The sequence below is a fragment of the Crinia signifera genome, chromosome 8 (genome assembly GCF_055691185.1).
Source record: "Crinia signifera chromosome 8, ASM5569118v1, whole genome shotgun sequence".
In the NCBI taxonomy this organism is placed as follows: domain Eukaryota; kingdom Metazoa; phylum Chordata; class Amphibia; order Anura; family Myobatrachidae; genus Crinia; species Crinia signifera.
The window spans coordinates 33,364,193-33,391,862 of record NC_139224.1 but is presented as its reverse complement, the minus strand read 5'-3'; the positions used below and the strand labels follow the sequence as shown (position 1 = coordinate 33,391,862).

At 48.7% G+C, this 27,670-nt stretch overlaps 1 protein-coding gene across 13 annotated transcripts in view; it reads left to right on the top strand.

The window, feature by feature from the left end:
- The first annotated feature begins 15,730 nt into the window (after positions 1-15,730).
- The window catches only part of LOC146025912 (interferon-induced very large GTPase 1-like), a 226,550-nt gene continuing 214,610 nt past the window's right edge, over positions 15,731-27,670 (top strand). For 11 of the 13 annotated variants that reach the window (XM_083156100.1, XM_083156106.1, XM_083156098.1 and 8 more), the window contains exon 1: positions 17,171-17,248. In XM_083156100.1, coding sequence (XP_083012226.1) covers positions 17,216-17,248 — 33 coding nt within the window. In that variant the 5' untranslated portion in view covers positions 17,171-17,215. Of the gene's footprint in view, positions 15,790-17,170; positions 17,249-27,670 lie in introns of those variants that run through there. The other 2 variants (XM_083156102.1, XM_083156096.1) reach the window with 1 other exon arrangement.

Here is a 27,670-nt window from a genome sequence, read left to right as displayed (position 1 = left end):
TGCTTGCGGCTCGTATCTCTGCCCTCTCAGTTTCTGCTCGCCGTACTCTTTGGTTGAGACAGTGGAATGCAGACGCCGACTCCAAGAAGGCGGTGGAAGCAATTACCCTTTGCTGGTGAGGCGCTCTTTGGTCCAGAGCTGGACAAAATGATTTCACAGGCTACAGGGGGTAAGTCTCAGTTCCTGCCTACTGTAGGCCCTCCCCCATGTAGGTCATTTCCTACTACTGGAAGGCAGTCCTTTCGGTCATTTCGGCCCACCCCCAGATTCAGGGGTAGGTCTAGGGGAACGGCTACCAGTTCCAGAGGCTTCCGAGGAAGAGGCAGAGGTTCAGCCAGCGCTCCAATCCTGGATGCAAAGGTTACCTCAAAGCCCTCGCGATGACTCTCCCAGCTCCTGTCCAGATCACAGGGTGGGAGGCCGGCTGCTGTTTTACCATCAGGTTTGGGCCAGATCATGCCAGGACGCATGGGTAAAGGACCTGGTAGCAGTAGGCTACAAGATAGATTTCTTGTTGCCTCCTCCTCAACGTTTTTTTCCCACAGGTTTGCCAGCTTCACAAGAGAAATACAGGGCCTTGCAGGCCGCCATTCAAAAGCTCAGGGACCTAGGGGTGGTTATCCCGGTCCCGGAACCAGAAAAGGCAAAGGGATTCTATTCCAGCCTTTTTCTGGTTCCCAAGCCAGACGGCTCAGTAAGGCCCATCTTGAACCTAAAGCAGCTCAATCCCTTCCTGCGGTTCACTCGCTTCAAGATGGAGTCACTGCAGTCAGTCATTGCAGGCCTGGAACCAGGGGAGTTTCTCGTATCCATCGATATAAAAGATGCATACCTGCATATCCCCATCTGGCCCCCTCACCAGGCATACCTGCGGTTTGCTGTCCAGAACGGTCACCTGCAGTTCCGAGCCCTCCCATTCGGCCTCTCCTCTGCGCCCCGGGTGTTTACCAAAGTGATGGCTGTCATGATGGAGATACTCAGGGCTCAAGGAGTTACCATTGTCCCTTACATGGACGACCTTCTGTTGAAGGCTCCGTCCAAGGAAGTCCTTCTGCACAACATCCACCTGACACGTCAGACTCTGGAGTCCCATGGCTGGATGCTCAACATCCAGAAGTCACAGCTGACCCCATCGCAGAGGATCCTGTTCCTAGGGATGACTTTGGACACGGTCCAGAGAAGGGTGTTCCTTCCCATGGACAAGATCTTGTCCCTGCAGGAAGCGATTTGACTGGTGCTGCAGCATCGAACGGTCACAGTTCTCCTTTGCACAAGGCTGCTGGGAAGGATGGTGGCCACGTTCGAGGCGGTGCAGTACGGGCGGTTTCGATCTCGCCCCTTTCATCTGTGTCTGCTCCGCCAGTGGACAGGTTCACACCTGTTTCTACATCAGCGAATCTCTATTTCCCATCAGGCTCGAGCATCACTGGCGTGGTGGCTCGACTCCAGCAACCTGCAGGAGGGGCGGAGGTTTGCCATACACAATTGGATGCTCCTCACCACGGACGCCAGCCTCAGGGGCTGGGGAGCGGTCACGCTGGGCCTCCACTTCCAGGGACTGTGGACCCCGGAGGAAGCACAGATGTCCATCAATGTGCTGGAACTCCGAGCGGTATATTATGCCCTCCTCCAAGCGGAAGTGGTTCTCCGGAACAAGGACATCAGAGTGCAGTCGGACAACGCCACGGCTGTGGCTTACATAAACAAGCAGGGAGGCACTCGCAGCCGTGCAGCGATGAGAGAGGTGAAGAGGATTCTTTGCTGGGTGCAGGAGCATGCAGGTGCCATGTCTGCCATTTTCATACCAGGCGTGGAAAACTGGGAGGCAGACTACCTCAGCCGCCGAGACGTCCATCACGGAGAGTGGTGTCTGAATCCTCAGGTCTTCCAGACCTTGACTCGTCGGTGGGGTTGTCCGCAGATAGACATGATGGCCTCCAGACACAACCACCAGTTGCCCCGATACTGCGCTCGGACAAGAGATCCACAGGCAGTGGCAGTGGACACTCTCACAGCACCCTGGACGGATCAATTCCTCTACATCTTCCCTCCAGTGCCTCTCATCCCTCGGGTTCTGCAGAGAATCCGACGGGAGTCGGTGACAGTGCTGTTCATCGCTCCAGACTGGCCTCGCCGGTCGTGGTACACGGTTCTAACAGGCCTGTTAGTAGACGAACCATGGCCTCTACCTCTCTGCGACGACCTGCTAACACAGGGTCCGTTCACCTGTCCCAACTTACAACATCTACATTTGACGGCATGGCTGTTGAGAGGTCCATCTTGAGGAAAGCAGGGATCCCGCAGGCGGTGATACCAACCATGATAGGAGCTAGAAAGCAGGTTACTTCGGTGCATTACCACCGCATCTGGAGGGCCTATGTGGCCTGGTGCGAATCCAGGAGAGTCTCCCCTGTGAACTTCAAGCTGGCCAGATTGCTGCTGTTCTTGCAGAAGGGCTTGTCCTCAGGACTCCGGCTGGGGTCCTTGAAGGTTCAAGTATCCGCCCTCTCCATTTTTTTCCAGAGGAAGCTAACTCTTCTTCCTCAGGTACAGACTTTCTTCCAGGGGGTGTTGCGCCTGCAACCTCCCTTCAGGCCTCCTACTGCTCCATGGGACCTGGATGTGGTACTGGCTTTTCTCCAGTCCTCTGTATTTGAACCCATGGAGGAGGTGGACCTAAAATATGTCACTTGGAAGACTGTCCTACTGTTGGCCTTGGCTTCGGCTAGAAGGGTGTCGGAGCTGAGTGCTCTCTCTTGTAAGGCACCCTTGCGTTTCCACGAGGATAGAGCGGAGCTGCGCACCTCTAGTGTTTTTCTCCCAAAGGTGGTCTCGGCATTCCACATTAACCTACCTATTGTGGTGCCGGCCTTTCGGGAGGACTCACAGGAGTCTAGGGCGCTAGACGTGGTCCGGGCCTTGCGCATTTACGTGGCCAGAACGGAGTCTGTACGTAAGTCGGATGCTTTGTTTGTCCTCTATGACTCCCTGCGTCCTGGTTGGCCCGCTTCCAAGCAGGCCCTGGCCAGGTGGATCAGATTGACGATTCGTCAAGCTTATGTGGCTTCCTCTAGGGTGCCACCTTCTTCGATTTCCGCACATTCTACAAGGTCGGTGGGTACCTCCTGGGCGGCTGCCCGTGTGAGTTTCTATACAGGATCTATGTAGAGCAGCTACGTGGTCTGGTCAGAGGACCTTTGTCCGCTTTTACAAGTTTGACACTTTTGCGGCAGCTGCTTCGCGGTTTGGCCGTTCTGTGTTAAGGGGCTCTCAGCGTCATCCCACCCGTGTTGGGAGCTCTGGGACGTCCCCACTGTAACTCTCCAGTGTCACCTAGTGGAGGAAAGAGAAAAGGGGATTTTGTACTTACTGTTAAATCCTTTTCTCAGACTCCATAGGTGACACTGGACGCCCACCCGACGCTGTCTCTCCTTGTTACTGTTTGGTTTCAGGTTGGTTCAATTACCTGAAGTTAAGAGACTGTTATACTTAGTCTGAATTCTAAGTTTTTACCAAGTTTTTTATGCATCGGTTCATTCTGTTATGAATGCTATTCTTAAAACTATATGTTCACTCTATGCGAGTGTGTGTGTTACTTCTTATGTTATGTTTGACCTCCTCTCGGAAGTGTGTGTTTTTCCTTTCTTCCAGCTCCCTCCGGGCACATACCTAGACTGCCTAGGAGAGGAAGTAGAAGGGGAGGAGTTAGTCACTGTTAATTTATTCTAAAGTGCCCAAGCTCCCTGTGGTCGCCTTCTATTCCCCACTGTAACTCTCCAGTGTCACCTATGGAGTCTGAGAAAAGGATTTAACAGTAAGTACAAAATCCCCTTTTTTTCAACCATCCAGAGATTGCTGCCAGGATCTTCTTCTATCTAAGATATATAAACAATTTGCTTATCTTCTGGTTGAGGCCTATTGCTGATTTGATTAATCATGTTTATGTACATAACAAGGGTGGTAGCCCTGTTAAATTTACCATTAATTATTATCAGCATCTTATTCACTTCTTAGATGTGGCGATACATTTACAGAAGGGTGTTCTTTCCACCTCCCTATTCCAAAAAGAAACAGATAGGAATAATTTATTGCATCATTCTAGTGCCCACCCGACTAGTCTTATTAATGGCCTTCCTTATTCTCAGATGGCAGGATAAAACGCAGAGTTTCAGACCCTTGACATCCTGATTGAGAGATTTTTAGAAAGGGGGTACAAAGTACGTACTCTTGGAGGCTAGACAGCGAGCAGCACTACTCATAAGTGAGCAGTTGCTGACCCCTTCAACTAAAGAGACCAAAGCACCCATTCTTCCTTGGGTCACTAAATTTAATAGTGACAGCTCTACAGTTAACAAACGCTCAAAAAAATTGTGGCCCATCATACGCGCGGATCAGATTGGGTTATCTGATACACACTTGATGGCGTGTTATCAGAGACCACCCAATTTCTGGGTACGAAATTTACTATCCATCACACTCTGTCGTGTGCATCTAGATATGTAGTACACCAATTGATATGTCCGTGTGGACTATCATACATCGTAAAACCGAGAGGTCATTCAAAGAATGTATTACTACACATAGATCCACGATACGGGCAGCACTGGCAGGGGGTAAATGCGACCTCCCAGTGCCCAAACATTTTTTGGCCAAAAAACACAGCCTCCCATCGCTCCGCTATCGCAAGATAGACCATGTCCCTGTTAACATTAGGGGTGGTAACAGAGGTTTGAAATTGTTAAAATGTGAGACAAAGTGGATCTATCGGTTAAATGCCATTTCTCCTAAAGGGCTCAATGAGAACCTGGGTATAAGTTGTCTTACCCGCAAATAATGCATGATCTTTTCTCATCTAACTAGCATTTAGGTCATTTAATTTAGTACATTATGCCATTTTCCTGCAGCCTGTCCGTTTGTCTGTTCAGCATTCTGACTCCTGTTAGTACATTTATTCCATCTAGTATTGCCGCTGGTTAGTTGTACATTGGTGACAACAGCAGCGGCCATAGTAATAGTTAATAGTTCCTGCAGGTTTATACATTTGTCACTTTTTAAATGTTTGTTTATTTGTTTACAGCGTTGTTATGGTGACGGGTTTGTCACGCTACGGGACGGTTGTTAATGCCATCACCCGCCGGGACCCGATCCGGCGGTTGGCGCTACACAGCGTCAGTTTGGTGCACTCGGGTGGATATAAAAGATATGTTTGTTACTATAATTCTGTTAAGCCTGATGAAAATGCCTATTAAAAGGCATTGAAATGTTGCCTTGAATAATCTCAAGTGTATGAGTGATTTATTCAGCTGAGAGTGCCGCGCTCCTCCCCAGCATGTGTGTGTGTGTGTGTGTGTGTGTGTGTATATATATAGTACAATATAGGATCGCACTCCATCCAACTAGGGAGCAGCTCCTAGGGTGTCTTCCAGAACTGGTGAAAAGTTCATGTATATAAACAAAGAAGGACGCACTCTCCAGGAATTTTGTAAATGCAGATAAAATCAGCTGTGTATTAGAAAATTCATAAGCAGCAGAGCATTGTTATATACTCAACGTTAGCGTTTCAGTCCCATCCGGACCGTCGTCAGGAGATACACAGCAGGTACATCTATCAAAGGTGACGCACAGCTTGGACCACACAGCAGGTTCCTGGTATACACTAAACATCGGCACTCACCTTTCCTAGTTTTGGGGTGCCTATGGCTTGTGACCATATTGTTTAAATAGGAATTGTAGGGGCTCTGCACTCACTAATTAACTGATATCACGGGACCCCAAACATCAATGTGATAGCTATGTTATTGTAACCATTTTGAGCTATAGTGTTAGGACCTGCAGAAAGGTGGGGTCCCGTGAAGGGGGCTGCAGGCTTAAATGCATTGATCAATCCATGAACCAAATCTCCACTATTTATTATCAGTTAATTTAGTGAGTGCAGAGCCCCTACAATTCCTATTTAAACAATGTGGTCACAAGCCATAGGGCACCCCAAAACTAGGAAAGGTGACTGCCGATGTTTAGTGTATATTGTGTGTGTGTATATATATATATATATATATATATATATATATATCGGCTTAAAGGTCCGGCACTCCAATAAGTAGTTAATTACTTCGGCGGGTGCCCACTCGCTTTACCAGCATACATACTTCCACAAGAGTAGCACTCCGACCATAGAATTACTTGAAGTGTTTAATATAAACCACAGCAACGTTTCGATAATACAGCATGAGCAGCCTGAGGACGATGCTGTAGCATCGAAACGTTGCTGTGGTTTATATTAAACACTTCAAGTAATTCTATGGTCGGAGTGCTACTCTTGTGGAAGTATATATATATATATATATATATATATTTATATATATATATTAGGGCAGAGTGAAAAGATTGAAATTGAGATATTCAAAATCGGCTAGTGTGGAAAAGTTGTGACTTGACCTGAATAAGAGACATCTAAAAGCATTTTGATCTGAGTCACCATCTTCTGTTCTGGCAAGAGACCTTAAGTTTCGCTTTTTAGGTGAAAATAACGAAACCTATGAAGAAGCTCCAATCTAGTTAAAATTATGTCAGGATGTCTTAGAGTGGTTCATTAACATACTTTAGCATAGTAAAAGAGTACGAGCTTGTCCTAGAGCAAAGTGACTGACTTTGGTGCGTGAAAAAATCCCTGACAATTGACCCATTTTCATGGTCACAATTGTGAATATTTTGTGTTTTCTCCTAAACGTGTTTATAATAGAAGAAGCACAAATACTCTAAATGGAATTTCAGTGACACTGTGTGAGAAATATAACACTGCATAATGGCCCTTAATCAGACCTGATCGCAGTACAAATTTGTTCTCAAAATGGGCAAAAAAATACTGCACTGCAGGTGGGGCAGATGTAACATATGCAGAGAGAGATAGATTTGTGTGAGTTATTTTGTTTATGTGCAGGGTAAATACTGGCTGCATTATTTTTACATTGCAATTTAGATTTCAGGTTCAACACACCCCACCCAAATTTAACTCTATCTGCACATGTTACATCTGCCCACCTGCAGTGCAGCATTTTTTTTGCCCATTTTGAGAACAAATTTGTACTGCGCTCTGCAGTTTGAATAAGGGCCAGAAGGTAGTGATAGAACAGTTCACAGAAAAGCCTCATTACCTTTTCACTGGTAATATCCTACCAACCTTCTATATAACAGGACAATAGCACATATTGGGTGAAATTTAATAGGATGACAGATCCAGACAGTGAAAAATCCATGCCGTGCGGGATTTTGCCATCCGGCAGGAGCCGGAGTGTGTGAAACCAGCATAACAGTGTAAACTGTCTAAAGTATCATTTTACATATCACTTCTGTTTATTGACAGAAAAACAGTTTTGCATCCCCTATGCTGGGAACATGCATATAATTATGCCAAAGATAAGCCAATATATTAACAGTTAAATACGTTGAAGTGTATTATGATGTGATAAACAAATATATCTAATGTTTAAAAAAATAAAATCAATTGATTCAATAATAACAGGTTTTCCAATTGTGATGGATGTCAGCTATTATTAAATTGGGTCAATAAGCACATAAAAAGGAAATAAAGTTTTGCTGATCAATTCTGTCTAGTAATTAACACAGTGATTGGCATATATGTACTGCTGGACACCACTCATAGCATGATTATCCTGTTATTTTTGAATAAATGTTCTTGATTTAATTTTTCTAAACATTAGATGTATTTGTTTATTACATCATAATAAACTTCAATGTATTTAACTGTTAATATATTGGCTTATCTTTGGCATAACTATATGCTGTAATGCAGCCCTTTCATGTTCCCAGCATAGGGGATGCAAAACTGTTTTTCAGACCAATTCATGTTTAAAATAATCTGCCACAAGTATAGACAATAAACAAGTGTTTTAAATACTGCACCTAGAGAACAGAGTGTAATGCATTTTAAATGGCAGAGAATCAAAGTGCTGGGGAGAAGGAAGGAGATAGATAGAAAGAGTAAGTGAAAAGAACAGATACTGTATGCAATACCAAGTAAAATACTATAAAAACAAAAATACATCTTGAATGTTTAAGCTCTTTTGTGACCTTTGGGCAAAGTCTTATGGCAAATGCTGGAGACCGATAAGTGGCTGGTGAGTGCTAACTGTCCCTTACATTACAGTGTCAGTATGTAGCGTCTTCTCCACGCCGGGGATCCAGTGCGGCTACTTCCGGTTTTGGCACTCGTACTTCCGGTGAGGGTCCTGCACTTGATCTGGCTTGTGGCTTTGCTGCGGGTCTTGTTCCAACGCGTTTCGTGCTTGATGCACTTAATCACTTAATCATGGATCCATGATTAAGTGCATCAAGCATGAAATGCGTTGGACAACACCCGCAGCAAAGCGGTAGGTTCCCCTTATTACATCCAATGTTGAGAAGAACATGATCTTTTAGAACATCTCATCGGGGCTGGAGTAAACATTAAGCAAAATACATGAGCATGTGCTTGGGGAGTCAATGAAAGAGAGGCTCAACAGAAATTGCCCTTTGCCGGATTTACCATGGGTCATATGGTGCAAAACTGCAAATGTTGCGGCTGAACCAGGTTCCACATAAAGGGGCCGCCACAGTAAATTAAACAAATGACACACATACAGATGTAATGTAGCTAGGCTTAGTCTATCTGTGATTTGAATATACAGAAGCATACATAGAGGATGCAACTAGCTGATCCCGGCTGTGACTAATCGCACCTCCAATCATCTCCAAAGTCTATGAATTATGGGTACAAGTATATGCACGTACTATGCCAAACAAATCCCAGGCACGCGTAGTCACCACTGAACTTGTCTACATCTTTATGTATTTATATATAAATATTATCAGGGCTGCCAAGAGAAATCCTGGGCCCTGGTACAACAGCGTCACGGGGCCCCCCTGGAGTGGCGAGCAACAGAAAAGAGGTGTGGCCATTAAAGGATATATGGGTGTGTACCACACCATATACCCTTTATGCAACACAATAGTAGACCCCTTATACTTGCCCCTTACACATTATGCTACACAAAATTCAAATCGATTACTTGCCGCCCCGTTCGTATGCAGCAGTGTGGACAGAAGCGTGGGGTGGTGGATATGGGTTGCGCCCATGGGGTAAGGGGTCATGGCCACGGATGGGCAGATAGCGGCAGGGTCCCTGCGGAGGATGGGAACTAGGTAATAGCTCCCATCCTCCGCAAGGACCCCACTGCTGTCTGCCCATCCGTCACAGGGACCCTCTGCCCCCCTGCGCTGCCCAGACCCCTATGCCATACCGCAGGGGTGCCCAGCCCACGGCTCCTCTCTCCAAGATCTGTGGCTGGCACGATCATCCCCATTTGAAGCGCCACCTCTGGAGTATAAGGATCCCAAGCTCACACACGCAGCAGGGAAAGCGGCAACAGTTCTTTCAACCTGCTGGCAAGAAGCAGCAGATGCCACTACTTGCAGTATCGCTGAGCTGAGGGTATCTGCTGTGTCCCCCAAAGCTACAGATCCGGCGCCAAGAGCAGCTGCATTGTGATGGCCAGCGGTATGTGCACCTGGAGGGAGAGGGGGGATTGTGTCCATTAAACCTCTTTAATCTCATGTGATCCTGGGCAGTATGGTCCCACCCAGATCGCATTCCATATATGATCCGTCATAAATGGGCCCCATGTAGCCTGTTCCCTTCACACACATTGGAGGTCATTCTGATTGACCACAAAGCTGCAAAATTTGCAGCTTTGCGGGTCATCTAAATACCTCAGATTTCACGCATGCGAACGGATGTTTTACATCATCGATTTGCAGCTTGTGTGCAGGGCAGTGCGGTCGCCGACCATCAAATGATTTCTCAAGCGCTTGCAGATCTAAGTCAGTCTCTACAGATCTGTGGCGCTCCTGTACGAGAAGAGGGCGGGCAGCTGACATCCGGTGACATCAGCTGCCCTCCCCCGGCACCCACGTCATGGTAGTTCCCATCGGCGCAACCCATATCCACCACCCCACGCTTCCGTCCACACTGCTGCATGCGATCGGGGCGGCAAATAATCGATTTGCCACACCCGCTCACACAAAGTGGCTGCACATGCACAACATCGCTCCCCTGTGTGAACGTGCGGGGAAGCGAACCAACCTGAATGAGGGCCATAGCCTGTTACACACACACACACACACACACACACACACACATAGCCTGTTCATTCACACATACAGTACATAGCCTGTCACACACACACATATATACATACATAGCCTGTTACACACACATATACATACATAGCCTGTTACACACATACACACATATATACATACATACAAAGCCTGTTACACACACACATATACATACATAGCCTGTTACACAAACACATATACATACATAGCCTGTTACACAAACACATATACATACATACATAGCCTGTTACACACACACACACACACACACACACACACAGCCTGTGTTACACACACACACACACACACACACACACACACATAGCCTGTTACACACACACATATATACATACACTGCCTGTTCCTTCACACATACAGAACATAGCCTGTAACACACACACACACACACACATAGCCTGTTACACACACATATATATACAAAGCCTGTTACACACACACACACACACACACACACATATATAGACATACATACATACATAGCCTGTTACACACACACACACACAGCCTGTTACACACACATATATCCATACATACACAGCCTGTTACACACACACACACACACACACACACATGCTTTTTGTCTGTTCCCCCTGTCCATAGACATGCATTGCGTGCGGCATTACCTTTTGAACCAGGAACTTGGAGCAGGAGCAGGACAGCCATCGCTGACAGGCTTAGGCAAATTCGGGGCGTGGCCTAATCGCAGACCCGTGGCCACGCCACCCTTTTAAGGTTTTTTTTTTGTGTGTGTGTGTGTGTGTGTGTCGGGACCCGGGCCCCCCTTGCAGGCCCGGGCCCAGGTAAAATGTACCCCCCCCCCCCCCCCCTGCCTCTCGGCGGCCCTGAATATTATACATGAGCTGGCTCATTTCTTCGAGAACTGAGCTTACCAATATTCCGGGATCCAAGGGAGTACTGGCTCTGGTTTCGTGCCATTCTACATCAAGGCCATTTGTAATCATCCCGACATTGGAGAAGTCATATTCTACATGTTTATAGTTGTGCTTTGGCCTGGTTAAGAGGTTTGTGCTGACTCAACACCAGTGGCTGAGCTGAACTATCTGTCCACTCAAGCTGAAATATTAATCCAGTGTCCATCCACTCCCCTGATGCCGTATCTGTACAATGTCCACTCCAGTGCTTCAAAGCTGCAGTATCTGTCCAGTATCCATCCACACCCGTGCTGCTGTTTCTGTCCAGTGTCCATCCACTTCAGTGCTGCTGGGCTGCCTTATCTGTCCAGTGTCTATCAGTGGAGTAACTTTAAAATTTGCACCCCCCCCCCAAGTTGAGTTAACCCCCCCCCTAGTAGATTTGAACACACCCCCCCCCCCCCCCCCCACGCCTTACACCTATGCAATCATGCAGTGTCCGCCGCCGGTCTTGTCTGTGGTCCCGGTGCTCCTCAAACTCAGCTCCTGCTGCTAATGAAAAGTGACCCTAACAAAAAGGCTGCCCCCATACAGCAGACCATTTTTAAGGATGCTAGAGGAGGCCACCGCCTCTTCTAGCATCCTCAAAAACTGTCTGCTGTATGGGGGCAGCCATTTTGTGTCACTTTTTATTGGCAGCAGGAGCCAGGAGAGCCAGTACCACAGACAGTTACTTCAGTGGCAGGCGGCAGCGGCAGGTTCCATCAGTCGGCAGTGGGTAACAATATCCACACAGACCCCCCCCAGCTCCCACACTTTCTCAGACCCTCTCCACCAACACGGGGTCTGCTGGGCTATTGTTACGCCACTGGTGTCCATCCACTCCAGTGATGCTGAGCTGCCGTATCTGTCCAGTGTCCACTCCAGTGCTGCTGAGATGCCGTATGTGTCCAGTGTATGTCCACTCCAGTGATGCTGAGCTGTCATATCTGTCCAGTGTCCATCCACTCCCATGCTGTTGGGCTGCCATATCTGTCCAGCGTCCATCCAATCCAGTGCTGCTGGGCTGCTGTATCTGTCCAGTGTCCACTGCAGTGTTGCTGGGCTGCCGTATCTGCCCAGTGTCCATCCACTCCCATGCTGCTGGGCTGCTGTATCTGTCCAGTGTTCATCCACTCCAGTGCTGCTGGGCTGCCGTATCTGTCCACTCCAGTCCCGTTACCCTTAGTGTTAATACTGGCTGAGCTAGATTACAATACAGGCAGTTACTGTATCAAGTCATTAATATATAGAAAGAGGGTGAGTGGAGATTGTGTGCAAATGGGTTTATATGGTTATAGTGAAGCATGCAAGGGGTATGAAAAATACTTCCCTTCTGGGGGTGGCACGTCATTCCCCCTTCTCGCAGGGAGGGGGTGTGAATTGCAGGAATGGGGGTCCGTGAATCGTGGGAAGGTCCGCGAAACGCGAGAAGGGGGTTCGTGAAATGTGGCAGGGGGATTGCGAATCATGGGAGGGGGGGTTGCAGGGGTCCACGAAACTCAGAGGGCAGCTGCTCCATATCCCAGCAGCACTATAGCAGCAGTGACATTACTTATCTAGTACTGCCCATCATACGGGCCGTTGAGGAAGGTGGAGCATCCACCGAAACAGGCTGTCGGGCACATGTTTGGCTCGTCGCAGGTCTCCATATGATGGGCAGTACTAGATAAGTAATACCTGAATCCACTTTGCTATTTTTCTGTCAATGTGTTGCCATGTGCTTTTTTTTATCATGATTTTTTGCGTAATGAAAACACCTTTAAAATTCTACAACAGGTGTGCGGATCTCTTTTTGCCTATTGGTGAAGAATATCCTATAGTAATTCATATGTGACCCTGCACCCAAACCATGATTTTGTGACAGTGTGCGTTTTTTCTCCAATATTGAGTGCCGGGCTGACATATATACTGTATATATATAGTCCGGGGTGTATCCACACCTCTTTAGGTGTGGAATGTCAGGCACTCGCCTAATAATAATGAGTCCAAAAGGTCAAGTAAAATCCAAAGGTTGTGCTGTTTTATTCAACTATCCAATATAGTCATATTGTCACAGGTAGTTATAGAATATGCCCCGACGTTTCGGTCCTGGGTAGACGGACCTTTCACAAGGAGCCTATAACATTATAACATTGCATTCAATGAACAATTGAAAAATTGAAAACAGCGCTAATCTACAGAAACATTCACATGAAAACAAGAGGTCAAAAAATAAAGTCTTACTTTTTAGAAAAAGAGACTAGCAATCAACGGAGATCGGGAAGAAAAACACCCATGGTGCCTGGAGCTGCTGCTAAATAGCACTGCCCGGGCCCGGCTATTTATCCCCTCTAACAGCTGATTGTCAGAACGTGGAAGCCGAATCCACGCTCTGACATTGCTACTTCTGGCGTTACCGGAAGTTCGGGACCGGAAGTAGCGGCTATTGACACGCATCAGTGGAACGCACGGCTGTAGCCGTCCATGCATGTTTAATTTGACACAAAACCCCGTAAAACGGGTTCCGGGTGATATTAAAGTTTTAATGCACTGGAGATCATTGATCTAGTGGAAGAGAGGGGAAAGCCGGGGATCGTTTATAATAGCCAGCGTTGATATAAGTGTACTATATATCATTAAGCGCGCACACTGATAAATGACATTATGTTAATGAGTATTAAATCACTAGAAGGTTAGTGGCTGGCTATATTTAGGTGGAGCTTTAATCGGACATAGTTAGAGAGAATATTTAAAGTTTATATCTGGTTATTTTATTATTTTTTTATTGTCGACATATGTGTCGACTTTTAAAAAAAATTTTTTTTTATTTTTTAGAAAAAAAGATCTATTATAATGAAGATGGGCGCAGTGCATACTCGGCACTGCCCTCTTATGAATAAGAAAAAATTCTGAAAAAAATCTAGCTAAAGAAACATAAAATGTACAGGAGTATTTCAATTTATTCTGGTATTTTTGAACTAATCTTGGGGGTGAAACTTTGTATAAATATATATATATTTTTTTATTTTTTCACATTTTTTAAAAGGAGAATTTGCGTATCTTTTTATACATCCCTTACTGGGACGCAGTCTTATTGGTTTAGTTGGGTATAATATGTCGACCATGGAAAAACCAGTGGGGATCATCTACACAGAGATATTTGTCCTATGTTCAAATCAATTGCAGTCAATGAAACATGGGGCGAAATGTAATAGGGTGGGATTTTTTAGACTAAAAAAAAATCGCACCAAATCGCACCTTTAAAAATCGAATTTTTTGCCGCAAATTCGCATATGTAATGAGATGCGAATTTGCGGCAAAAAATGCGATTTGCCGCGATTTCGGTCGATTTTTAGTCATGAAAATGTGCGCATTTTCAGTCCTGAAAATGTGCGCATTTTCATATATGCGATTTTGGTTTAAAATTTTTTTTTTTTTTTAAACGGCGTGCGGTCCCCCCCCCTAAGCATAACCAGCCCCGGGCTCAAAAAGCCGGTGCTGGTATCATAAAATCAAAGGAACAATCAAGTTGGGGTTCCCTGGATTTTATAAAACCAGCACCAGGCTCAAGGTCCGGCGCTGGTTCCCAAAATACGGGGGACAAAATGACTAGGGGTCCCCCGTATTTTAAGAACCAGCACCGGACACAACCAGCCAGCAGGGTAATGCGGCTGCCACAGCCGGGGGAAACTTATTATATAAGCTCCCGCGGCCAAAGCATTAACCCCCTGGCTGGTCAGCATGGGCAGGGGTCCTGGGGAAGTGTGGACCCCCCCAATGAAGGGGTCCCCCCTCTCCAGGACTTACCAGCCCATGCTGATAGTCCGGGGCTGTCCTCGATGCCCCTGGGCGGTGGGCATCGGGCTGATGGATTGTGTAAAAAAAGAATAAAAACTATTGTTTTCTACTGGCGAACTATGAGTCCCAGCAAGCCTACCCCGCATGCTGGGACTTGGAGAACCACAAGTCCCAGCATGTGGGGCATTAAAGGGCCCGCTGGCACTTGTAGCTCTACAGTACAAAAAATAGTTAACAAAAACACACTGACACACTGTAAAATAAAAGTTTAATACATACATAACACACACACACTGATACTTACCTACCTTGAGCCCGTAGGTCGGTCCCTGGATCCTGGGTCCGGGCTCCGGGGCTCCAGGGCAGAAGAGTCCGGTTCCGGGGCCTTGGTTCTTAAAATACGGGGGACCCCTAGTCATTTTGTCCCCCGTATTTTGGGAACCAGCGCCGGACCTTGAGCCTGGTGCTGGTTTTTCTGACATGTGCTATTCTGTTCATAAGCGATCACTGCCTCCCCCAGCTGTCACCCCTGTCCTTGTGGGACAGCAGGACAGTGGCCAATTAGCAGAAATGTCCCTCTGTAACTGGGTGGTATGTATTACTATTCTTCTTATTATTATTATTATTATTATTATTATCATTAATACTATTATGGAGAATTTATAATATACAGTAGAGCAATGTAGTGAATGTTATACAATATAGCGTGAAAACAACATTTTTGTTAAAACCTTTGGACCCCTTCTCTGTGATTTCCTGGAAATGGGCTGATTTCTATATCAGTGAGGGCGAAAATGAAACTAGTTTTGGAATTTTCCCTATAAATCCAGTAGGAGCAGCTGCTTTACCCACGCAGATTGAAGCAGAACTCTGCAGACTGCAGACAGACATGAGAAACAAGGTAATTATTATACTGGGGAACTAACAAATAAAAAGCTGTTATACATAACATATAGCAGGGCACACACTGGGCGAACAACAGCGCCGCTGATATTGTTAACTATATCGGCAGTGCTGGCATTAACAGACAACAGGGGAGCACACATCGTTATCGATATAGAATGTACTCATTGAGCGATTCTCACAATATACTGTATATCAGTAACAATAACGATATCATGCTTATCTTTAACCATATACAGGTTGAGTATCCCTTATCCAAAATGCTCGGGACCAGGAGAATTTTGGATAACGGATTATTCCGTATTTCGGAATATTTTAATATTTCAATGATGTATTTTGAAGTATCTTGCATTTATGCTGTATAAACACATAATATACACACAAATATATTTTATTACCACATAAAATACACACAAATATATTTTAATTGTTCAAAAAACAAGGTTTCAAAATGTGAAATAAAATGTGTGTACTATCTCAGTACTGATTTTGAATGCCAAGCAATCATTGTCTTGCACATATATAGTGCCAGTTACATATCATGTCCCCAGTGATGCTGTTTCAAATGTCCCCAGTGAGTTTTTAGCAAAAAAAAATTTTTTTTTTCACTTTCTGGAATGTCCGTATTTCGGAATAATTCGGATAACGGATATTCGGATACGGGATACTCGACCTGTATAGCTTATGCCCCTTTCCCACTGCAGGCTTTACACGGCAAAATGCCGTTTTTTTAGCCTTTTTAAACGGCTAGAGCTGCAGTGGGAAATCTCCAGGTTGCTTTACCCGGGTAACAAATACCGGTATTTGTTAACCGGGTAAAAAGCAGTGTTTTACCCGTGTATGAGCCGTTTTTTTGGCAATGGGAAAGGGTTTTAAACGGTATTTAGAAATAATAATAAAGGTTAAGAACATGATTGGTGCATGTGATGTTTTTAATGACAGGCAAGGTTTATTAGAGAGTTTAAACGTGTTGCTTTGTGGTTTACATGGGTAAGTGTGAATGGGACATTTACTGCTTTTAAACGGTAATTTACCGTTTAAAAGCTGCAGTGGAAAGGGTCTTTGTGGCTCTTACCCGGGTAAAGACCCATTTAAAAAAAACGGGTCTTTACCCGGGTAGGCAGTGGGAAAGCAGCATGAGTGTGTACTCAGCCTATGTTTCAGTTTCATATGATGTAGTATAACTGGTTGTAATTTACTGATATCATCAAAGTACAGAAAATAAGGATTTAGGATTTAAATTGTCTGGGTTTAGGCATACCTCCCAACATGACCCTACAGGAGGGACAGAATGCTCTGGTCCTGGACATGCTTGTTAATGTGTGATTACTATCACCTGTATTGAAACACCTTTCTTACCAATTTACCTGTTCAAAACAGTTGATGGCAATCATAAATGAACAAGGAAGTCCAGGAGCAGAGCAATGTGTCCCTCCTGGAGAGGGTCATGTTGGGAGGTATGTATGCATTCAATGGAATCATCAGTGGCATTTCCTTGCATTGCTTAGAAGGAACAGTTGGGCAGATGTATTAAGCCCGGTAAAGTGATAAAGTGGAAGGTGATAATGCACCAATCAGCTCCTCTCATTTTTTCAAACACATCTGATTGGCTTCTGCATTGTCACCTTCCATTTTTTCACCACTTTTTCACTTTACCATGCTTAACCCCTTCAGTGGCACTCCCGAGAATTTTCAGGGGATACACTCCAGTGCACAGACTGGCAAACCCGGAAAACTCTTGGAAGTGCATCCCTCCCACTGGGCAGCGCCGCTGAGTTGAGCGATGAGATCAGCGCCGCGCTCAGCTTTAGCGGCTGCCCGACTCCTGCTGCCCGGCCCTGCCTCCCTCCCCTGGCTGTGTGCGGTGTAACCTTGTATCGTCACACCGCACACAGCTGGGTTGCCTGGGGCAGGGCCGGGCAGTGGCTGATGGACTGTTCAGCAGCACTGCCCGGGGGGGTTGGTAGTGGTTTTTTTAGGGAGTGCTCCCCAGAAAAAAACTCTTCCAGTGGGGAGCGCTCCATAAAAGAAAAAACACCACTGAATGGGGTAATACATCTGCCTCAATGATCCCTCATGTATTTTTAATACGGTTTCTTGTGGCCACTTACAGTATATGGACCCACTTGTTGTAATACACATTACATGAACAATCCCAGACACGTATCAGTGTCTTTCCTTCAGCAAGTACAGTAGATTTGACTAATGTCCGGGGCACACGGTGTCCATGCTGAGCGCAAATCGCTCAGCACACAGCGATACACCAGCAACAATGGGAAGGTTGAAAAGGTCGACATGAGATTTCACTTATTTGTTTAGCCGACTTGTGGCGACAGTCAGTATTTCATACCCTACCAGCCACTAGGGCGTGGTGCCAGAATACAATAGGTACTTTGAAATTGGGGACAAAAAGACATGAAAACTCATGTCGACCTTCCTATTGTCGACCGAATGCTTGTGTCGACCTTCAGACTCGGTCGGCTTTAGCCATGTCAAAATATTTCATGTGTTGAACTAAGCCCTGGCGACCTCTAGTGGTCGACCATAGTGTTGACACTATAACCTATACCCCTTATGGGTTACAATCACCGTTTTTGTCGGCACACTTATAAGGGTATGTATTGTGTTTATGTGTTTCATCGAGTATGGGTCATAGGGTCGACAGCACTAAGGCCGACATGCATTGGGTCGGCCACTGAAGGTCAACATGAGCCAAGGTTGACACATGGGCTTAGGTCGACAAAAAAAGTGACAAACCCCATGTCGACCTAATGTCTGTGTTGACCTAATGACATGTCGACCTAAGACCTGTTTGAGACTGTATTTTAACTAGCGACACTTTAATTGCAGCTTAGCGAATATTAATTGTATAATCCCAAATCAATTAAGAAGTGATCTCAATGTCCGTTATACAATGTCACATATTGTGTCTTTCTTTACGTATGATGGCCTCAGGGCCGGTGCTAGGGTGTCTGGCGCCCTCCCTTACATAGCCCATAAAGGGACAAAGAGAACCGAGGGCTGATTAAGCTAGAGGTGCCATAAACTGCTGAAGGAATCCCAGATGCCTGCACTTTAAGTTGTGTTTGTTAAGGGGGCTATGATGCTGCAGCAAATAGCCAATTAGGGAGCAGGGGAGGAGTTACTGCAGTTAGGAATAGCCAGAGGGTCAGGTGATCTGCCTCTCTGGTCCGAATTTCCTGGCTGTAAGGTGTGTTCAGAACCCCCTCCTGTACAACTACTTTGATTCTGCTTGAATTCCTTATATCCCTCATAATCCTCACATCTCCTCTTTCTTTATATATCTCTCTCCTCTCTCTCCCCTATCTCGCTCTTTTCCGGGGTTCTGACAGCCTTCTCTGCCCCTGCAGCGTGCTCCTCAGCAGTACGGCCTAGTTATGCCGCACCCACGTAGATCGCGCAACCCACCCGCCCGTTACCTGGATCAGGGCTCCCCCTCTGATCCTGCCCCGGCTGGCGGCGAGCCGGCTGGGCGGGGAGGCAGAGCGGCGGCGAGACCGGGTGCGCGGCGGGACGCAAGGGGGGCCGCGTCATCGGCTGATGACGCGGTCACCCGCGGCGTTAGGCCGCGACCGCGCAGGGTGGTTAGTGCGCCCGCCGGGGGTAGCGGAGGCTCCCCTGGGGGCAGCGCGGGTCCCAGGAGAGGCGCCAGGTCGAGGGGGAGTTCAGCAGGGCACGCGATAGGCGCTCCCACAGTGTGGCAAGATGGCAGCCGGGCTACAGCAGCGCGCAGCGTTCCCCAGCAGGCCCAGAGTGCTCGCACTCCTCCAGCATCCAGGAGACCGGCGGGGAGGGGGGCGCAGGGAGCTCCTGCCATTCCCAGGGTAGCGCTTGATGGAGGTACAGCTCCACTACCAGCAACCCCACGGCGCCTGCCGGCGGGGCCCCCCATGACTCCCCTGCAGAGAGCTAGAAGAAGGTGGCTCAGCAGGGCCCGCCTGTTGCCACAGGGCCATAGGCCATCACAGGGTGTGGAGTCTAACATCGCTGCTCCAGCCCCTCCCCCTGCGCAGACGTCTTCACCGGCTGTTGACATGGCTGTGGTGCGACAGCTAGTGGCTATGCTGACACCGCAGGCGGGTCAGCTGCCTGCACCACCCACCGGGACAGGACCGGGGTCCCTTCCCCCCGCTATCCCTTCTGCTGGTAGTATGGCTGACGGAGGGCCTGCTGCTCACGTGATGGCTGCCCTTGGTTTTTCACCCTCGGCAACGGGTTCCGTTCCTTCCGCGGTCCCGGGCCCAGCAGTGACACCGCAACGGCTGGCGGGTGTCGAGGCAGCAGGGCCGACAGAGGTGGCCGGTCCTTCGGGGTCCACAGGAGCGTCCGCAGCAGGAGCTGTTCCAGGTGGGTCCTCTAGCACACACAAAAAGCGCAGGCGTAGACGTTCCCATACCTCCTCGTCATCGGGGTCCGAATCAGTGACGTCCGGTGGGGAAGGGGGTCATAGGTCCAGACGCAGGCACCGCCGTTCTGGGAGACGCCGCAGGCGATCCCAGTCCTCTAGCGGTGACTCAGGCTCCCCGCTGTTCCCCAGGGGACAGGTAGTACATTGCGAAAATACCGCGGTGCTGAGAGGCCTGCGGCGTAGCGTCAGGGACCGCATCAGGGAGGGCAAGTACGTGAGCTTTTTCACCATGACTGCCCAAGCTGAGAAAGATTATCGTGCAGAGGGGGCATAGGGGAGGCTGCTTATTGCACGTACCAGAGGTGGCAAGTGGGACTATTCATGTTCGCGGCTTGCTATTTGGAAACCAGGCCCCAGGAACATATGAATGTGATAAGGTACATTCACATGATGCATGCCATGTACATGGATGATGGCGAGAGCGTATGGCGGGCCTATGATGAGCAATTCCGGCGAAAGCAGTCGGGTTGCGAGATCATGGCTCTCGGGGCCAAGGATGTCGAGGTCTGGATGGGTAAGAAGCCATCGGCTTCGACCACCGCGACTGCTGCATCCGCGGCCCCGGCGGCGCCGGCAGTCCCGCGCAGGGGCCCTTCGTCCTTTCGCGGGGGCGCAGGTGGAGGGCAGGCAGCTGGGAGATGCTTTGCTTTTAATGGGGCAGGATGCGCGGCGGGTGCTCGCTGAAGATTTAAACATCAATGCTCCAAGTGCTGGGGAGGGCACTCGGTCAAGGACTGCCCGCGCTCCAAGCAAGCAGGCGGGGCTGCCAGGAATAATGCCGGAGCAGCCCCGGCTCCAGCCCCTCCTCAGTAAGGCTCCTTCTCCAGTGAGGGGTGACCGCCTGGCCGTTTGGCTGGAGCGGTACCCCCTCAGGGAGGAGGCACAGTTTCTGGCCACAGGTTTCTCGCAAGGATTCCGTCTCCCCATCCGTGGAGAGGTGGCATCTGGGTGTCCTAGAAACCTGAAATCTGCCATCGATATGCCCCACGTAGTCCTAGAGAAGGTGGCAAAGGAAGTAAGCCTAGGGAGGATGGTGGGCCCATTTCCTGAACCCCCGGTTCAGAATTTGGTCCTGTCCCCGGTGGGGGTGGTGCCCAAGAAAGAGCAGGGCAAGTTCCGTCTGATACAACACCTATCCCACCCCCCGGGGGCTATCAGTGAATGACGCTATTCCGGCGGAGTTGTGTCATGTACGATACCAATCCTTTGAAGAGGCTTTGACGATAGTGCGCAGCTTTGGGAAGCGGGCGCTGCTGGCCAAGGTGGACGTGGAGTCAGCATTTAGATTACTCCCCCTGCACCCCGACTCCTTTCGGTTCATGGGGTTCAAGCTGCCTTCCGGGTTTTACGTGGATCGTTGCTTGCCCATGGGCTGTTCAGTGTCCTGCGCCTACTTCGAATGCTTTAGCAGCTTCCTGCATTGGTGTGTCACGGAGAGCTCGGGCGAGACAGGGGTCGCCCATTATCTGGACGACTTCCTGTGCGTTGGCCCGGCTGATTCCCCACGTTGCGGGGCTCTCCTGAACGCAATGCAACAGCTGTTTGGCTACTTCGGAGTCCCCATCGCGGCAGACAAGACAGAGGGGCCGACTACGTGCCTGTCTTTCCTGGGTATTGAGATTGACACGCAGGCCGGGTGCTGCAGGTTGCCCTCCGATAAGCTTGTACGGCTGCGGGGGGCGATCTCCCAGTCCCTGGCCTCTGGCAAGCTCAGGGTGCGCCAGCTCCAGTCCCTACTGGGACTGTTCCACTTCGCGTGCCGGGTTATCCCCATGGGCCGGGTCTTCTGCCGAAAACTAGAACTCGCCATGTCCGGCCCCAATAGGCCCCAGTTCTTTGTACGCCTGAACGCAGAGCTCAAGAGAGACCTTAGAGTGTGGGAAGTTTTCCTGCGCGAATTCAACGGGGTACTGTTGTGGCCTAGCCCTGCAAGTAACAGTAGGGATTTGCAGCTATACACCGATGCCGCGGGGGGTATTGGTTTCGGCGCGTTCCTGCATGGATCCTGGTGCGCTGCGACATGGCCGGACGAATGGGCGGAGGAAGGGCTCACCAGGAACATGCTACTGCTGGAACTGTTCCCAATAGTGGTGGCCTTAGAACTTTGGGGTGACCGCTTGCGCGATGCCTGCATCACTTTCTGGTGTGATAACCTGGGGGTGGTGCAGGCCATCAATAAGCAGAGCTCGTCTTCGCTGCCGGTAGTACGTTTGTTGGCCCGCCTTGTTTTGAAATGTTTGCAGATTAACTTGCATTTTGTTGCCAGGCACGTGCCAGGGGTGGACAACTCGATTGCCGATGCCCTGTCCAGACGTGACTGGGCTAGGTTTTGGTCCCTGGCGCCAGGGGCCGAATTGAATGGTGAGCTCTGTCCTCCTTATGTTTGGCAGGTCATCAGGCAGGCATGGAGGAACTAGCCATGCGGGCTATTGCCCCCAGGACGCTGCGTTGTTACCAAGCTGGCTGGCTGGAATGGGAACAATTCAGACTGTCCGCATCCCAAGCAGGTAAGGCCCCGAGTGATGCCATGACGGCTTTTGTGTGGAGTTTGTACTCCAGGGGGCAGACTGTGTCGGCCGTGAGACGGCTGTTGGCCGGTGTGTCGTTCTTCTCATCGCTGTATGGGAGATCGGACCCCGGCCGGTCTTTCGTGGTGTCTAGAGCCTTGAGGGGCTGGCGCCGCGCTTGCCCTGTGGCTCCGGATAGCAGGCGGCCCATAGACGTGTCCCTGCTGCCTCCTTTATTGGGGGCGGTGAGGGATATCGGTCATTCCGATTATGAGGTCCAGCTGTTTCGCCTAGCATATGCTATGGCTTTCCACGGAGCTTTCAGGGTTGGCGAGCTGGTAGCCCCGTCAAGGCAGCGGCCTTCGCCTCTGTCGATAGAGGACGTGGTGATTCAGGTCGACTTGGTTTGGTGCCGGGTCCGGCGTTCCAAGACGGACCAGGCTGGGAGAGGTCAATGGCTGTCATTGCAGCCGTGCCCGGTGGAAGGGATATGCCCAGTGGCGATGGCAAGCTCCTACGCCCTGTTGCGGCCCGACTGCCCGGGGGCGTGGCTAATGCACTTGGATGGTTCCTCATTGACCAAATACCAGTTCTGCCACGTTTTGGGGCGTGCCCTGGTCTCGCTTGGCCTTGATCCGAGGGAGTTTGGAACACACTCTTTTCGGATTGGGGCGGCCACATCTGCCGCTGCTGGCGGTCAATCCGACGCAGAGATACAGTCTCTGGGTCAATGGCGTTCGGCAGCATTCCGCAGATACATTCGGCCTGGTCTATCTGTCCAACTGCCTGACTGTAGCCGACTGGACGCATAAGTACTCGTCTCACTTTAGCGGGAGTCTTGAGGTGGTCCACTTTCCCCCGGGGGCACAATTTGGCTGAATTACAATTTTACATGGCGTCCTGGATAGTTTACTCCGGGGGTTTTCTGTGCAGTGTGCCTCAAGGTCTGGTCGGCTACGGTTCCTTTCTCTTCTCTCCCTCTCCAGTGTGTTTGATTTGTTGAGAGCGGCGAGATGTGATGGCATGCGTCCTAACCTGTTTACATCTTGCAGGTCGCAGGGACGTCAAGACGGTGTGGGTGATGGGACACTCGTTTGTCCACTGGGCATCAAAAGCGTGTGAAAGTTTGAGTGGGGGTATGCGTGCAAAAGCTCGAATGGTTCGATGGTTGGGAGTGCGTGGCATGCTTTGGGGAGCGTTGCAGGGCTTATTGCTACGGTCAGTGCGGGACTTTGGAGTCCCTGAGGTGCTAATTTTGCACCTGGGCGGAAACGATCTAGGCCGATGCACTGCCTTAGAGTTGCGGTCAATTATTATCAGGGACCTGCATATTATAGCCCAGACGCTCCGCTGCTGCCGCCTGGTCTGGTCCTCCATGATCCCCAGGCGGGTCTGGAGGACAGCCAGGTCAGGGCCCCGCTTGGATGGCGCACGGAGAAAGGTCAATGCTGCGGTGCAGCGATACCTGTTGGCGAATAGCGGTGGTGTCATCAGGCATGACTCCATCGTCTATAAGCGGGGTTCCCTGTATAGGCCGGACGGTGTCCATTTAAGTCCCGAAGGAATGGAGATATTCCTGGACGACCTGTTTAGAGGTTTTTAGTTGAAGTTATGGTTGTTAGGTAGAAGTGCTGAGCGTTAGGGTGGCGGTGCTGCAGCCTAAGGCTTGGCTTGTGGCGGTAAAGAACGGTCCTTGTTCAAATGCTGATATGAGGATAGTGGGGTGCGCTCTCCCCTCAATGATACGCCACGAGCCCATGCCCCTTGGACAGGGGATGGGCTGCACCATCCGCACGGGTGGGTTGCGTGGGAGAGTTGAACACCAACGCTGTGTGAATGGTGTGATGTCATCTTACCCTTCTTTTCTCTATGACCGTTCTTTAGGGCCGCCACCCTCTTTTATAAGATCAATATATATAAATAGTTGTCAATAATAAATTTGACATTCATATTGAAACGCCAGCACTTGTGTCTGTCTCTTTATTTTAGTATAAGTTAGTTAAGTTTAGATAAGTTATTAAAGTGGCGGGGCATAAGGATTACCGATGGCAAGTTTAAGAGAACCGAGGGCTGATTAAGCTAGAGGTGCCATAAACTGCTGAAGGAATCCCAGATGCCTGCACTTTAAGTTGTGTTTGTTAAGGGGGCTATGATGCTGCAGCAAATAGCCAATTAGGGAGCAGGGGAGGAGTTACTGCAGTTAGGAATAGCCAGAGGGTCAGGTGATCTGCCTCTCTGGTCCGAATTTCCCCACCCTCCCTCCCTATTTTTCTATCCTTCTTGGCGGCGGTAAAGAACGGTCCTTGTTCAAATGCTGATATGAGGATAGTGGGGTGCGCTCTCCCCTCAATGATACGCCACGAGCCCATGCCCCTTGGACAGGGGATGGGCTGCACCATCCGCACGGGTGGGTTGCGTGGGAGAGTTGAACACCAACGCTGTGTGAATGGTGTGATGTCATCTTACCCTTCTTTTCTCTATGACCGTTCTTTAGGGCCGCCACCCTCTTTTATAAGATCAATATATATAAATAGTTGTCAATAATAAATTTGACATTCATATTGAAACGCCAGCACTTGTGTCTGTCTCTTTATTTTAGTATAAGTTAGTTAAGTTTAGATAAGTTATTAAAGTGGCGGGGCATAAGGATTACCGATGGCAAGTTTAAGAGAACCGAGGGCTGATTAAGCTAGAGGTGCCATAAACTGCAGAAGGAATCCCAGATGCCTGCACTTTAAGTTGTGTTTGTTAAGGGGGCTATGATGCTGCAGCAAATAGCCAATTAGGGAGCAGGGGAGGAGTTACTGCAGTTAGGAATAGCCAGATTCCTTACCGATGGCAAGTTTATTTGTTAGAGTACCTCTTCCCGTTTGATTCTTTTTGTTATAGTACCCTCAGATAAATAAAAAGACAGACAGATATTAGGCAGATAGACAGACATAGATAGATTTTAGAGAGAGAGAGACAGAGAGAGACACACAGAGGGCGGTATTCAATGAGAATACCTGCGAGGTGCTGCAAATCCTTTTTAGGATTCACTGCACATTAGCCATGTTCCGGAGCCGGCGAATTCAACGAGTCAGGGGCTCGCTGCCCCTGACCGGCGAATATGAGCTCCTGCGGCGAACGCCGCAGGGAGCCTGTGGAAGGTGGCAGGCAGAGAGCTGGAAGTCTCTCTGCCTGCCCCAGAACGTTTGTGGAGGGGAGGTGGGCTCCCCGGTTGCCAGGCAACACAGGCTGCCCCCCGGGGGTGCCAGCAGGGGACCGGTATATTCACTATACCCGATCGTAACGATCGGGTGCAGTGAATATATGAATATCTAATGAGCGGCTCGGCTTCGGCGCCCCCTGCTGGCTGCTGTGTAAAAATAAATAAAAAAAAAATATATTTTTTTTTAAATTAAATATATATTCATGTGCTTACAGCACATGAATAAAAATAGCATGCCCCCTCTCAGAATAAAATTCCTGATTTTTTTACACCAAATGTAAAAAACAAAACACTTTATTTTAAAAGTTCACATTCCACTTCTCCATAAAAAGATAGCGATTGCTACTCGGTGAATCATGGCGAAAAAAACCTTCAAATGTATTCGCCATGTGGTCATTAATAGGGTGATTCACCGTTTTAGTCAAACAGCACAAATTCGCCATAAAAACATGGCGAATCAGGCTCATTGAATACCGCCCAGAGAGAGAGACAGAGAGACAGAGACAGAATCAAACTCACTCAGCCAGCTCCTCTGTAGGTTCCCAGCCCCAGGGCATCTCTCTCGTGCAGAGCTCCACACTGAGATGGGGGCATCTAGTGGCTCCTGCCGGTACTGCAGTTAGCAGTAACTCCAGAGCTTTCCCCTGCCTCCTCCGACGCTCAGCTTCGTTCCCCGTGGGTGCTTTATGTTGCCGGGTGCTTCATCAGCGTCTCACAGGTAGCGGCAGCCGACAGGAGCAGGGTGCATAGCAGGGAGAGCACCTCTGCTGGCCGGCGCCTCCCTGCTATGCATCCCTCGCTGAGCGGGTTCCGCCGGCTCTGTTTGGCCTGTATATTGGGGTATAACCAGTTAAAAACTGCCACTATATGATTGTTATAATGTATGAGGGGATGCGGTCATTAGGTCAACAGTATCATCAGTAAAAAGGTTGACACATGGAAAAGCTTGACATGCATTATGGCCACATGGTCAAAAGGTCGACACAAGCAAAAATGTTGACATGAAAAAGATCGACATGCGTTTTCCCGTTTTTTTTTTTTTTTTATATATAATAGGACTTGTTCATACTTCACCATCCCAGTGGACCTGGAGGGGGGATATAATAATGTGCCATGCGCAGCATGAGACTGTGCGCGAGCCTTGTGTGGTATACTGATACGGTGTCCATGCTGCCCTACGTCTACAGACACCAAGAACATAAAAGACTCATGTCCACCGTTTTCGTGTCAAACCTTTGACCATATTGACATAGTGCATGTCGACTTTTTTCATTACATTTTTTCACTGTTTACCAATACTGGTCGACCTTTTTACTGTCAACCTTAATTGTGTCGACCCTTTGACCCACACCCATGTATGAGAACATACGGGGTTTTTTATTTTGTTACATAAGAATGTAATGTGCTGCATTAACCTATTTTCACTGCTGCGGTTTATATAGTACAGCCAGTGATCTATTCCTGCCTGTGATAGCAAAACACTATGGGCCTGATTCAGACCTGCCTGCATGGCTGCAAATTCACAGCATGGGAATCATTTCTCATACTGCGCATGCGCTATTTTTATACTGCACGTGCGCCAAATATTTTGTAACTAATTCCTTTGCAAACGTACACAATAAAATATACACGCAAAGCAGCCACTTACGGAAGGGGGTGTCAGGGGCAAACGCAGGATTTTCAGAAGGGGGTTTCCAGAGGGGCAGAGCAAAGCATGGAGATGTACACTAGG